At 50.9% G+C, this 14,223-nt stretch overlaps 1 protein-coding gene across 2 annotated transcripts in view; it reads right to left on the reverse strand.

The window, feature by feature from the left end:
- Positions 1-184: 184 nt before the first annotated feature.
- The window catches only part of RIC1 (RIC1 homolog, RAB6A GEF complex partner 1), a 93,268-nt gene continuing 79,229 nt past the window's right edge, over positions 185-14,223 (reverse strand). For both annotated transcript variants that reach the window (XM_040988881.1, XM_040988880.1), the window contains 10 exons: positions 13,846-13,984; positions 10,224-10,340; positions 9,074-9,799; positions 8,632-8,790; positions 8,409-8,545; positions 5,254-5,540; positions 4,283-4,474; positions 1,651-1,828; positions 1,335-1,523; positions 185-597 (listed from right to left, as the gene is read on the reverse strand). In XM_040988881.1, the coding sequence (XP_040844815.1) occupies positions 309-597; positions 1,335-1,523; positions 1,651-1,828; positions 4,283-4,474; positions 5,254-5,540; positions 8,409-8,545; positions 8,632-8,790; positions 9,074-9,799; positions 10,224-10,340; positions 13,846-13,984 (2,413 nt within the window). In that variant the 3' untranslated portion in view covers positions 185-308. The remainder of the gene's footprint in view (positions 598-1,334; positions 1,524-1,650; positions 1,829-4,282; positions 4,475-5,253; positions 5,541-8,408; positions 8,546-8,631; positions 8,791-9,073; positions 9,800-10,223; positions 10,341-13,845; positions 13,985-14,223) is intronic.

Below are 14,223 nucleotides of genomic sequence, written 5' to 3' on the forward strand. Positions count from 1 at the left end.
GTCAAAAGCTCACCGGGGCCAAGCACTCCCTTAAGAGCTACCAGCCTGTGAATAAAGCCCAAATCTGCTAATGTACGTATGTACAGCATGTTGTATTTCTCCTGCAGCTTAAGAAATTTTTTATGAAAGATGCTTTATTTGATATCACATTTTTATGGAGTCGGAGATTTCTTACTTAAAATCGAATAATACTTTACGAAAGAGACTCTGAGCCCCTGCGTTCTCTTCCCCTTTAAGTCATCCGTCAGCAACTAGGACACAGTGGACTCAGCTGCTGCTAATACTGCTTGTCACACGTCGCCTCACGGTCAGGACACAGAGCAGTCGTAAGTCCCATCCTGAAAGGGCTCCTCCTGCTCTGCCCGAGCCGTGTCGTCCTCCTGGCGGCTGGCTGCACTGGTCCCCGCCGCCTCGCCCTGCGGGACGGCTCCGTGGCTGCAGGATCCCCTGCGCTCCTCGGCCCGGGGACTGGCCTGCTCCGCGGTCTTGCCTGTGGTTACTGGCTGGAAGGCGTCAGGCTCAACTTGCTCTTCCGTCATCTCACTGAGCTTCTGCAGTTGAGGCTTAATCATGTTTAAAAATGGCTTATATCCAGGGCTAAGCAGAGGGGGAGAGAAAAGCAGCTCTCATCTTCCAAATTCACAAGCCTTGGTACAGTGTTAGATCAACATCTAAGCGCGGACAGTAAAGGCAGCAGCAGGCTGTGGGAGAAGGCAGGCTGCCGAGTGGCCTGCTCAGTGCCCTGGGACTGCCACGCATGGGGCCACGACTCCAGGATCTGAGCATTAGAAGCAAACACTGACATTTTAACATCAAACACATGTGGCAACTGGAGAGAATGAGGTCCATGTAAGGGAAATCCTGACGCAGAAACCCACATCCCGCTGACAGCAGCGGGGCTGGGCTGGACCACGAGGCTTCTCCAGTCCCGTCAAGCACTCAAAATGTGAGCTTGCTAGCAGCCACCATGAAATGCTAACTTCAGACAGATTTTTCATCTTTTCAAGCCGACCTTTTCTTCAATTCCATAGAACTATAAGCCTTAAGTTCGAGACTAATTCTAAGATGATCTGCTGTGCGGCAGCCCCAACCTAGTGATGTCTTTTCATATTGCAACGTATAAACTCAACTTCACTAAAGAGACATTAATCATTCAAGTAGCTGGGTCAGGAATGACTAAAGTCAAAATTAATACATGGAAGTATTTTTATTTCTAGTTAACTTAAAACTATCAAACTTGAACAACAGAACTAAACCAGCTGAACCACAACTAAGCTGTGAGGAGAAGGGACAGATCCACCGAGGGCTAAGGGGCCCAGGGAGACCACACTTACCAATCCGTAGAGGCCCACTGGTCCACAGCACGGAGCCCCGTCTTAATGTTCTGTAACATCTCTCCATCCACCTCTGAAGACTGTATAATAGCCAGAATCTGGTTGATTACTGAGGATTCTCTCAGAATCAGGCCAATGACAATGCACCAGTCCAAACATCCGGCCTCCATGAAAATATGCAGTAAGTACCTAGAGCGGAAACACCAGGGTTGGGACTGGGAAGAAGCGAAGCTTGCATGGGGCGGCAGTGGTCCCTCTAAGCCATCTCTACGAACTCCCCGAGTCGAGACTGAGCTTGAAGATCTGAGGGACTCACCGAAGCTGGACCTGGGATTTATGAGGGCCTTTGCTTGCCAGCTCCATGGAGATGTGCTCCAGCTCGGACGGAGTCAGACTGAGCGTGGAGAAATTCTCCTCGACCACCGTCCAGTCCCCATCCACCATGGAGCTGCTTTCAGTCAAATCCGTGGCTGAACCAATACTGCATTCGTCACCTGATGAAGAATCAGCAAATCACAAACCAGGTTCATGTGGAACACACTATGTATGAATTTTGCCTAAATATTTACTTATTTATTTCAAAGAGTTACAGAGGACAGACAGATCTTCCATCGGCTGGTTCGCTCTCTAAGATGGCCACAATGACAAGCGCTGGGCTAGCACAAAGTCAGGAACTTGAGCCAAGTCTTCCTGGTGGGTGGCAGGTGCACAAACGCCTCGCCATGTCCCGCTGCTTTCCCAGCCACTGGCAGGGAGTTCAACACAGGTGGAACAGCCAGCACCAACTGGGGCCCACAGGTGATATACAGAGTAGCTTTATCTTCTATGCCACAATGCTTACCCCTCCTTTAATTTTAACTTTGAGCTGTTTTTGCAGATGTTAGCTTTACAATTTTGAACCAAAAAACACTGGATTCACTGCTGAGCTTGTGCCATTCACAGCAGTAGATGCTTGAGAGGAAGGTCGCTGGAGTCGACCAGACAGTACGTGCCTTCAGTGTCACAGTGACCATGAGCGGGCAGTGTTCTGTCTCCCACAAACGAGCTTTGATCAAGTCCTTAGATTCAGCTAAATTACAGCAAATACAGAGGAAACTGCTTTAAAACTAAGCACTTAGAAGCAATCAATAAAACTACCATGAGAAAAGATCCCCAGACACAAGTTTCTTCAATGAATGTTCTATAAGAGGTGGGGGAAGAGAAGGGTACACTCAAGAACAGATTTAAAAATGTGAATGCAATGTGTGAGCCTGATTCGGGTCTTGACTCATACTATTACAAAACCGTGACATTTGGGTGTTGGTTCAGTTGGCTAATCTCCCCTTTCAAGTGCCAGGATCCCATGTGGGCACTGGTTCACGGTCCCGACGCTCCAGGGCCCGAGATGTGCATCCGCGTGGGAGGCTAGAAGACTCCTGCCTGGGGATCAGCTCAGCTCCAGTGACGCGGCCGTCTGGGGAGTGAACGCTGGATGGAAGACCTTTCTCTCCTCTCTGGAAATCTACCTCCCCAACAAAAAGAAATCTTTTTTTCTTTTTTTAAGATTTATTTATTTATTGGAAAGTCAGATATACAGAGAGGAGGAGAGACAGAGAGGAAGATCTTCAGTCCGATGATTCACTCCCCAAGTGAGCACAATGGCTGATGCTATGCCGACCCGAAGCCAGGATCCAGAGACTTCTTCCGGGTCTCCCACACGTGTACAGGGTCCCAAGGCTCTCGGCCGTCCTCGACTGCTTTCCCAGGCCACAAGCAGGGAGCTGGATGGGAAGTGGAGCTGCCAGGATTAGAACCAGTGCCCGTATGGGATCCCGAAGTGTTCGAAGCAAGGACTTTAGCCACTAGGCCACGCCGCCGGGCCCCAACAAAAAGAAATCTTAAGAGAAAATCAGGACCTTTGAGAAACAAGCGGATGGAAGACTGACCTGTCTCCTCTCTGTAAGTGTCAAATAAAAATAAAATAAATCTTAATAAAAAAGTGTTCTTGTAGGCTAGCTATTTACAGATAAATTATGTGTACTGAATCAGGATGAATTTGTCACAAGTTGTAACAACAGAAGCTGGGTAACAATGGCTCGCTGTTTTTCTAAATGTCTGAAATCCTCTCTTTCACAAAGTGTCCTAAAAGTAGCTGACCACTTCACACCCCTTAGCAGGGCTATTCCAAAAAACAACAAACCCATACACTGGCAGGAATGTAAAAGTGGTAACGCTGCAGGGAAGGGTACGGGGATTCCTCACAAAATGACAAGAACTGCCGCTGGACTCTGACGCCTGCTCCACAGTTACTGAAAGCCGACTTCTGAGAGAGCGTCGTGCCTCAGTGTTTGTACCGGCATCCCCCAGAGACAGCCCAGATGCCCCTTGCCAGCCGCGTGGGCAAACGGGCGCAGTGTCCACGCAGTGGCTGGAGTGGCATTCCGCCTCAGAGGAAGCAAATGACGACATCATCCGAAGAACAAGCCGTCCCAAAGACAACTTCTAGAAGGTTCCTAGTCAGGTACTTCATCAGACCAGGGAGGTCGGGCAAGAACGTGGATGTAAATAAAGCTACTAAGCTGTTTAAAATGGTTAAGACAATGTTTTTATTCTAATGAGAAAAAAAAAATTCTACAAATTTTTAATGGGTAACTGATAATGGAGTCGAACTATTTTCATCCTGGTCTGCGGTAAGAATTCTCCATGTATGAATAGCATTTTATCTACTTGGGCTCAAATTGATGGCAGAGTCATCTATTGGTGTTGACCTATAATGACATTTAAACTATTTTATTTCTCTAAGGTAAACAGATCCAGTGTAGGCAGAGCCAACATGCCCGTCCTCTAGTACGCTAACTTGGCCTTGCCTCATCTTTGGACCTGCAGGCAGAGTGGAGTTCTACTCAGCAGAGCTACAGCACATGCCTTACTTTGAAAGGAACTAAAGAGGAGCTTGAAGTGACGGTTACCTTTATTGGATAAGGGTGACAGGAAGGCATCTTGCATTTGCGGCCCGTGGGATGAGGCTGTGTCCAGCTCAGGATGGCTGGGGCCGACACTGCCCAGCCAGCTCTGACTTCGCTGCATGGCAGAGATGCCAGCCTCCACGTCCAGGTTTGGAAACGGTTCAGCCGACTGAGACTTGAACAGCTGCTCTCCCACTGCAGTGAAGTTGCAAAAACAAGACAAAACACAAATGGAAAAGAGATTCAAGATGTACCTGTGGAAATTTCCAGTTTAGCTGTTGAGTCTCTCCCATTTGGCCAGCCAATGCTAATACTCAGATAATTATCCTCCTTCACCCTGAAGCCAGGAACTTAGGCTTCTACCAAAATGAACCTCACTGTAAAATCTCATCTAACAGTATCCTCATTATCTCTGAACTGAAAAGAAACAAAACTTTTATTCTGTCAGTCTTCTAAGTGGTTAGCCTTGGGCTCTAGGATGCTATCAAGTTTCCAGATGGCTTATTAAAATTTTTTGTTTAAATTTCTCATAGAAAGTAGACCAGTTTTTTTAAGATTCAAAAGGAAAAAGCAATTTTTTCTTTTGCATGAATATACAGCTTCATTTCTCTCCTCTCCTACCAGACGCTGAGGCTGTCAGAGATGCATTTTTGTTATTTTTAACGACCAGTAAAAATCACAATTTAGCTCATCGCGAGGTCACAATCGCCTAGCTCCAAAGCTCCTCTCCACAATTACGGCAGATTTTTTAAGTTCAGTCAGTCCCCAACTTGCTTATGATGTAGAATAACAAAGGTTAGGATTACGAATTAGATTTCAAAGAGTTGGGGGCGTAAGCTCTTCGCAGAATGTTGCAAATAACGCACAAAGAGTTGGCTTTGAGTTTGACCGAAGTATCGAGTAAGACTTCCCTGACTCTAACAGCAACATGTCAAGATGGGTGGAGTACAACGCAGATTTCCTCGTGCTATTACCTGTTCGGAATTTCCCACTTTTGAAAGGAGAACTGATGGAAGAGGCTGGGATGATGGGGAACGGCCACAGGAAGTCTTTGTGCAGTCTCTTCAGGGCCACCACAAAGTTATCGACCCGAGCAGCTCGCGTACGCTCCTTGCACAGCCAAGCGATGAGCTCAAAGCCCAGCTGCGCGGTGAAGCAGCCCAGGTCCTTGAGCCGCACGTCCTCTAAGAGGCGCCGGGCGTGTCTCCAGAGCATCATGTCGATGTACATGTTCTCAGCACAGTCGCTGTCTTTACTCCATCTGTAAGTATGAACACAGAGACGCTCCAGAACGGTTCCAACCGGCGGGCTGCGCCTAGCTTCCTGCAGTAACACTGGTACGTCTGAGAGAGACGGCCTCAAAAAGCTGGCCCTGCACAACTTCATGAGCACGGAACACTGGGGGCTCTACAGAGTGACTACACAGAAGAGGGGGAAATTGCGACAAAAGAAGCTGGGCCAGGAAGACAGAGATGAATAGCTGAAGAAAGAAAGAGTATGAAGGAATGGGTATCTCAAAGGATGAATGAAAGGAGGGAAGGAAATCAGATTCAAGAAACCAAGCATACAGGCCCTGGTGTGAGTGAACCAGCAGGTGCCAGATCTGCTTCTCCTTTCTTCTGTAAATCTGCCTTTGCAACAAATAAGTCCTGAAATAAAAGGAAGGGAGGAAGGAAGCAGAATGGAATCCCTCAACATGGGTTATATACATGTGGGAAAAGAAAACTGATTCTTTCAAATGGCTGCACTGCCTCGAGCCCAGCATCCCTCATGTGCATGGCCCGAGATGGCAGCACTGCCTCACTGGGGCCCGTGAGGCAGAGGAGCTCAGGAGAAGAGCCTTGTCTCTGGATAGATCTGTCTGCACTGGGAAACCGACGGCCGCTCGCCACTTGTATGGATGTTCCCGTTGCCTCTTATTTCTTCACCCGGGAAATGTGCAGCATCGGGGGGCATCTGAGTCAGCTCGGCCCCGATGCCTGGGCCCCTAGCCCCAGTCACTGCTCCCAAGTGGTGTGTGAATTCAGGGTTTGCTGGTGGCCACAGCGCCAACCGGTGCCAGGCTTCGCCCGCTGGCTGCCCCGCAGCAAGCTCTGGGCCCTTGAAGGGGCGAAATGACTGCCCAGGGATCTCACTGGATAAGGCCACTGTACTGCAGGTAAGCAAAGGGACTGAGACCTCGTGGTGTGGAGGGGAGAGACCGGAAGGTGTTCATGGGTCAGGCTGACACACTGGCCCACGTGAGTCCTGAGCAGGGCTTGTTAGCTTGGAACTTTGCTGACCACCACGTGCCAGTCCATGTGAAAGCTAGGGCTGGGGGACCGTGTAGCAGGGCTAGATCTCAGTACCAGACTGAATGTCAAAACAGGGGATGGGTCACATTAAGCAAGGTCAAAGACACTAACCAGCACATGAGAGAACCAGGTCTAGGGGAAATACAAGTTCCCCAGGTTAGCTTATGAGCTGGGGTGATGATAGCCTGAGCTAGGTGTGACCAGGGAACCTGCCAACACTCATGGGTACAGGAACCAAGATTAGTCAGGGCAGGTCCAGGCTGCAGCACCCACATGTGCATCCTAGAACTAGGTGTGGGCAGTGGGCCAGGCACAACACTCATCAGCTCATAAAAGGACGGGGGTGTGGGGTGCAGGCTATGCTGGGTGAGGGCCTGACACCTGCTGGCATGCCTGAGATCTGGGTCTGGGAGTGGGCTGAGTAGGCGAATGTGGGAAACTCCCCTAGCGGGTCACAGCTCTCACTGGTGGACATGTGGTCCAGGACTGGGGGTCAGTTAGCTGGGCAAGGTAGCTCCAACTGCTGGCAAATGTGTGGGCTGGTTTTGGAAGGGGGTGGACCTGACAGGGCCAAGCAAACCTTACCTCACTGGCAAGTGCAGAAACCAGGTTGAAGCACAGGTTATGCCAGGCTAGGCTGTCACACCTACTTGCATGAGCTGGGGATGGGAGCAGACTGAGCAGGATCAGGTCCCGACACCCACCAGCGAGAATTGGGACTGGAGGCAGGCTGGCTTAGGCCAGCCTGCAGCACCCAAGGACAAAGGCCAAGACAGATGAGGGGCTATGCCAAGCTGGGTCAGAGCAACCACTGGCACGCACAAGATCTGTGGCTGGGAACAGGCCTGGCTGGGGAACAGAGGGGATGCCCTGGCTGTGGTTCCCACTGGTGAATATGAAGGACAGAGTGGGGCTGCGTTCCGGTCTGGACATGGCTGCAGTGTCCCTTGGCCTGAGTGTGTACTAGGTCTGGGTATACCAAGCTGGGCTAGACTGCAGCACCCTCTGGTGCGCATGAGAACCAGGATAGATGCAGGACAGGCTAGGCTGGGTCACTGCCCCTGCCGAACCATGCATGAACTATGACTTGGTGTGGACCAAGCTTGGCTAGGTTGTAACACCAACAGTGAAAACCAGGACAGGTGAAAGTCAGTCAAGAAAGGCCACTGTTCCTGCTAGGGCAGGAGATGGACTGAGTAGGACCGGCCATGGACCCACCGGCGTGTTTGAGATCTGGCACTGAGAATCTGGCTGAGAATACACTATTGCCTTGTAATTGTTCATCTCCTTCCATGGCCGCACTTGCACATGATGTAGGACACGGGGGTGTGTGCACGCACGTGTGTGTGATGGTGGATGCTGGTGTGATGTGTGACTGCTTTCTCTTCCCACCAGCTGTTGTGTTAACGGTGGTGAGAGAAAGCAATCAAACACCACAATAAAAAATACTCAACAGAACACAGTTGCTTGGCTCAGCCGCTCACTGTCGGAGGACCTCAGCCCTGCGCTCACAGAGTCAGAGTGCTTTACCGTCAGGAGAGGTTAGAACTACTGCCTTCAGCGAGGCTTCTGCATTACCTGCAAATTTCTCTCTCTCTTCCTTTTAATTCAGAGGTAATCCATGGTTAGTTACAGCAGGTGTATCAAAATTGATCTCAGCAACAACAGAAAGTATGGGAGTGAACGCAAAAGCAAAGGAGAGCGTGCATGGCCCTCCCGGGAGGAAAGCAGCTGCAAATGGGTCGTAGCTATTTGCACAAGATCCAACTTATACATGGCCTGCAGTGCGTGTGTCCCGGACGCACTAAAGAAACAGCAACAACTTTTTGTTTTACCTCTTTCCAGAAGGGCCGGATGGCATACTTAGTGTCTTCTGTAAGCTGAATTTACTAGGTGCGGCATTTTCAGCTGACTGCGATAAACTGATGCTCCGGTTCCTGAAGAACTCAAATCCGCCACTAGAGCTGGGTTCCTACGGTCACACACACCGTGCAGGAAGTCAGGGAAAGGTGTCACGGGGCGCGGGACGCAGAGAACCCGCGAGGCTGAGCGACTGACCTGAGCTGTGGGGGTGGGAGGAGGTGTCTCGGACTCTCCAGAGCCGATGGCTTTAAGGAATCGGATCATGTGCCGACACAGGTCCCACTTGCCTTGTTCCAGAGCTGTGTTGAACAGGAGGGTGGCATGCTGCCTGCTGACTGCGGGGACTTCCATGTTCTAGAAACAACCAAGGGAGACAGCACTCCTTTTACTCAGCGCATCACTGGGGAGGCTAATGACCAGTTTTCACTTCTAGGGTTTCCTAAGGTCAGGGCCCGCACGTGCCGCGCTGCGGACGCTGGCTGAGAGAGAAGACTGAGGGAGCAGGAATCACCGAGGAGAAATGCAGCCAGCACCCGCTAGCAGGATTAAACCAGCCGGCTCTCACTAACTGCTGTCGACTTCCAACACGACTGGAGTGTCAACAGGACGTTGCATTCAGTGCAACCCTGCGAGTTACCTGCAAGATGATAAGGTACGAGGCGGCCGTCTCCAAATCCTGGGCCATCAAACACTCTTCAAACAAGTCCTTGGGGTTCCCGACGGCTGCAAAAAGGTAATTCCACAGGGCGTACTCGGTCTTCCTGGCGCAGTGCACCACCGTCTGCAGGAAGAGCGGGAACTCGGTGATGAATTTGGCCACGGTGGGGAGCAGGGGGTCGGGGATGGGCTCCCGTGAGGTAGCTTCTTCTTCCAGCACTTCGTGCAGCATGAGCTCGAGCACGTGCGGGAAGTAGGGCAGCGCGGCGCAGGACTGGGCCAGGAGCAAGGCCTGCTCCCCGAGGTTCCGGACGAGCAGCTGCCGCAGGAGGTGGTGGAGGTAGATCTGAGAGGTTCTCTCCACGACGCAGAAGGGAAAGAGCACCTCGGGCTGCTCCCTGCCGCTGCGCGTGTACAGAGAGTCGTAGAGCACAGTGTCGTTGACGGCACCGAGGACCAGTGCGTCCTCGAAGAGCACAGCCAGCGGGTAGATGTTGATGTGGAAGGGCAGCATGATCCTCTGGGCCAGGAAGGAGTGCGGCTTGCGCTGGTCCCTGGGGAAGAGCGGGAGCCAGACCTTCATGCCCGCCCCGCCGCAGCTCAGCCACAGGGCCTCCAGGAGGTGACGCTTCTGCTTGTCGGCCCGGCACGTCGTCCAGACGTTCTCCACCGACTGGGCCAGCACCACGGGAGGGCAGAATGGCAGCTGGGGGAGGAGAGGCGACAGTCAGCCTTTCTGTTCCTTTAACTGCGCGTGGAGCTTCTCAAATTCCTAGGGATTAGTTAATGACCTCTTTCAAGATGAAAGTTGAACAACTTTGGGGCAAAAGCAGGGACGGCTCTTTAGAGTTAGAATTAAGCACGGTACCTTTCCTCTCAAAGCATAAACAGGACAATCCCACACTCTGCCACCCGCTGTGTGTCCCTATTACAACTTCAGCTCACACCGCCTGGGCAGTAACATCTGACACATGCAACCACTTACTCTCAACAGTTCCACCTTCATAATGTCTTATACTCGGAAGCTTAAAACCAGTTCCAAGTCCTTTTGCAGCTTCTAAGGCGCCTGGCGGCAGTGCGCCGTGCACTCACCCAATGCCGTCTCCCCGTGTTCCGAACGCCGCACTCACCAGCTTCCTCTGGTTGGGGTGACTGTCCTTCTCCCGGATCTGGGGGCCTGACCTGTCCCTCTGCATCATGATGAGCTGTCCCGCAAGGTTTAGCATGATGCTCTCTGCGTCACGGGCCTAAAAGTTCAGAAAGAGAAACTGGTTTCATACTAAATCAGATATAGTTTTGGCATGTCTTTTATAAAGTTTACAGATGGAATCATGTTTAAGTGAGGCTGTACCATGCGTAGCCACGCTGCTGGGCCCTGCAGGGACGCAGGAGCTGCGCAGCGAGGGTGGAAGCGCGCTCAGCACGGTCTGCAGCCTGTGGCCAGTGCCTTCAGGTGACTGCGCGGGGGCTACATCATCTTACACAACTGAAAGGAACTTCAACAGTCCACAAAATTAATCTCCCTAGTGCAGGAAGAGAAGGTTTCCAGGATAAAGATGGAACCAGAAACACACAGGAGGAAGTGAAGGGCTTGGTGCTTTAGTTGAAGCTGCAATATAAATGAAGACGCAAGAGCTAGGACATGAGAGCTGTACACGAAAAATGAGACTCATGGGAACAGAGCAGGAATATTTTGGGAACTAAGTGGATGGTATGTTGTAAGGAGGATTTGGAAAGTCAGGTAAAGTACAACAGGAAACATATTACTATGTATGTTCTCAAATAGGAAAGTTCTGGGTCTGGCGCGGTAGCCTAATAGCTGAAGTCTTCACCTTGCATGCGCTGACATCCTATGTGGGCATCAGTTCATGTCCCAGCTGCTCCACTTCCCTTCCAGCTCCCTGCCTGTGCCCTGGGAAAGCAGTCGAGGACGGCCCAAAGCCTTGGAACCCTGCACCCGCATGGGAGACCCGGAAGAGGCTCCTGGCTCCTGACTTTGAATCAGGTCAGCTCTGGCTGTTGTGGCCACTTGGAGAGTCAACCATCGGATGGAACATCTTCCTCTCTACAGATCTTGCCTTTCCCATAAATGAATAAATAAATCTTAAAAAGGGGGGAGGGAGGTTCTTTTGGGAAAGATTTTTAAAAATCTGAATTAGGATGGGTTGCCGGGGAGGGGCGGACTTCACGGGCGTTGAAAATTTCCACCTGCAAGGTTAGAGAAACTGACTTCCCATTGATTCCTTTCATCCAGCTTAAGCATAACACACAATTTTTGAGAAATATTGCTTTGGAGGAAATCTCAGATGTCAAGTATTTTTTTACATGGAAGAAGTTAACAGCATCTTGATTTCAAGAAAAAAACAGAACGTGCTGCTCTTGTAGACACGGGTGATAGGAACAAAGTAAGGGGGCCTAGGTAAGACGCTAGAGGAGCTGGCGCCAGCGCCGAGGGATGCCGCTTAGGAAGCAGCGTGGTGTCGGGGCCCTGGGCCATCCCACACTGAGGTGCCAGCTCTGGAGCCCAGTCCCTGCTCATGCCCAGGAGGGGGCAGAGGGGGCCTGCTTCCTAGCCCTGGCTGTGGTTCCTAGCCCTGGCTGTGGTTCCTAGCCCTGGCTGTGGTTCCTAGCCCTGGCTGTGGTTCCTAGCCCTGGCTGTGGTGGGCATCTGAGGATTCGGGCAGCAGATAAAAGCTCTCTCTCTCTCTCTCAACTCTGCCTTTCAAATACAGAGGAATAGTCTAAAAAAGAAGAGAAATTTAAGAAAAACTTTTCTTTTTCCTTCACTGAATTTGAAAGACTGAGCCCGAGCTGAACACGCCAGCAGGTAAGTGTGAGGATGCGTTTCCTGGGACACAACACACGGGGGCGCAAAGGAGCCAGGGGCATCATCGGGGCTTCTGGAGGCAGTAAGAAAACAGAGAGGCAGAGCATCCCACGAACCAAGGGAGGAAAGACTCCGACAGAAGAGACGCAGACTCCGCCCGGGCTCTGCTGCTCCGTGGCTGAGGAGCTGGGAACTGTCGCCACCCTTTGGGGCTCAGCCAGGGACACAGCGGGCACCCTATCTGCGAAACAGCCAGGCAGAGACTCTTCCTCCTTTCTGCTTCCAGTCTCTGGAAAGAGATTATATACGCGGAAATGGCAAACTAAAAACTCAGAAATCTGTAACACGTGAGAAATAACCAGCAATTTGCAGGATTGAGAAAATACGGAATTTGAAATGTGTGTGGAAACGTAGGCACTCTGGTACCCGGAAAATGTGGCTAGATGGCAGAGCAAAAAGAAGAGCGTGCCGATGCAGAACGGAGGCGGATGGCCGGGGCGTGGCCTGCTCAGTGCAGCCCAGCACGTGGGCCGTGACCGGCAGAGCCCCTCGGCCGGAACCACTCCATCTCACTCTGCTGCACCGACACGACTGCCGGGAAGGGCGGCTGGAGCCAGACGCTCTCCCTCGGGAGGCGGTGTCACACACGGTCTAACTGCCACCCCGGGCACTGTCTTAACGCACTTCTTGATCTGCCCTCTGCCAAGGTACACAGGTCACCGTGCAAGGCCTCTCTGGGATGCAGTGTCAGTGACGGCAAGGGTTGCCCACTCCACCTGGAATACATGGACTCCCCCTCTGTCCCTAACATGAAGACTTCACCCGTGATGAAACGGAGAACAGCAATACAAACCTGCATATTCCCTTCATCTCGATTCACAAACACCATGATTTTGTCACACCTGTGTCATCTGTGTGAGTTAATTTCACAAAGTATTTTTAAGCAAGTTATCATTCCCGCTTACCTCCATATATTTAATTTTATAATCAAATAGGAGTATTTATATAACTAATTATACAATACAGTTAGCTATGTAAGCATATGTTTATGTAACAGTAATTATATAAGTGTATGCTTATAAAACTTACTATGTTTAATCACATTCAATATATGGGCATACGCTTATGCAACCTTGATGCTACCGCGCCAGGCCCGAGAAGCAGTTACCATTGACCCTAACACATTCCACCCACACACTCTTTACCTTCTGCAAAATAACTTTCCTTATCAAATGGGACTAACTGGTTACAGTGGCAGAACTTGCATAGAAACCGGTAACTGTATTCTGTTTTCTTGAATGAAAGAAGCTTCTAGAGTGTGCACCAGGAGGAAGCTGAAGACAGCGGTGCAAGCAGAAGCCAAGTTCTCCTTCCTAAAGGAGATGCGGGTTCCCGGACGTCACCGCGGCATGCCACAAACCACATGACTGTCCTATGCTTCAGGGTCCCAAGGCTCTGGGCCGTCCTCGACTGCTTTCCGGGCCACAAGCAGGGAACTGGATGGGAAGTGGAGCTGCCACGATACGAACTGGTGCCCATACGAGATCCTGGCACATGCAAGGCGAGGACTTAAGCCACTAGGTTTTTGCGCTAGGTTCATCTGTAGGCTTTTGAATTACTGCTCCCTCTGCTTGATCTTCTCCCTCCTGACTCAGATCATCTCTAGTTTTTTTCTAGGTTTCAACTGAAGTGGTATAGAAATCTTTTGTTTCTGTACCAGCCAATGCAGCACAAGAACAAGTGAGGATATATTTAATTAGTTGTTGAAAAACTATGCACAAGTCACTTCTGCTTAGCCTGCCGTGGTAACTGCATTTCCCCACAAGCTGTATTAGATTGTCAGCATTGTGAGCCGAACGCGACTCCCATCAGCTTACAACATCACCAACAGAGAGGCCCAGGCGGCGCTGGCAGCGGAGTGGTACCTGCTGTGGCATTTTCAGCGCGAGTCCATTCTCCGTGCTCACTGACGTCAGGGTGACAGACACCACGAGGAAAGGGTGAGGGATGTAGCGTGACATGGAGACCTCCTGCAGAACCTGAATGCCAGCGGAAGTGTGCGCACTGCAAAAACAAGAGACAGCACACAAGTGAAGGCTCCCGCTGCTCACAGGCTCACTCCTGATACGGACAGGATCAGCATCTTATGCTTTACGGACGATCTGCATCTCTGCTACCTACCGTCTCCTGCAGATGTTTCAGCCACAACTGGAGAGGGTGAGGAATCCAAAGAACACATATGGGACAAGAAAGGAAGAGTAAGACGTAGGAGAGAAGATTAAAACAAATAAAAACCCTAACGC

Source organism: Ochotona curzoniae, unplaced genomic scaffold, assembly GCF_017591425.1.
Source record: "Ochotona curzoniae isolate NIBS_2020 unplaced genomic scaffold, NIBS_Ocur_1.0 contig_50, whole genome shotgun sequence".
NCBI classification, from domain to species: Eukaryota; Metazoa; Chordata; class Mammalia; order Lagomorpha; family Ochotonidae; genus Ochotona; species Ochotona curzoniae.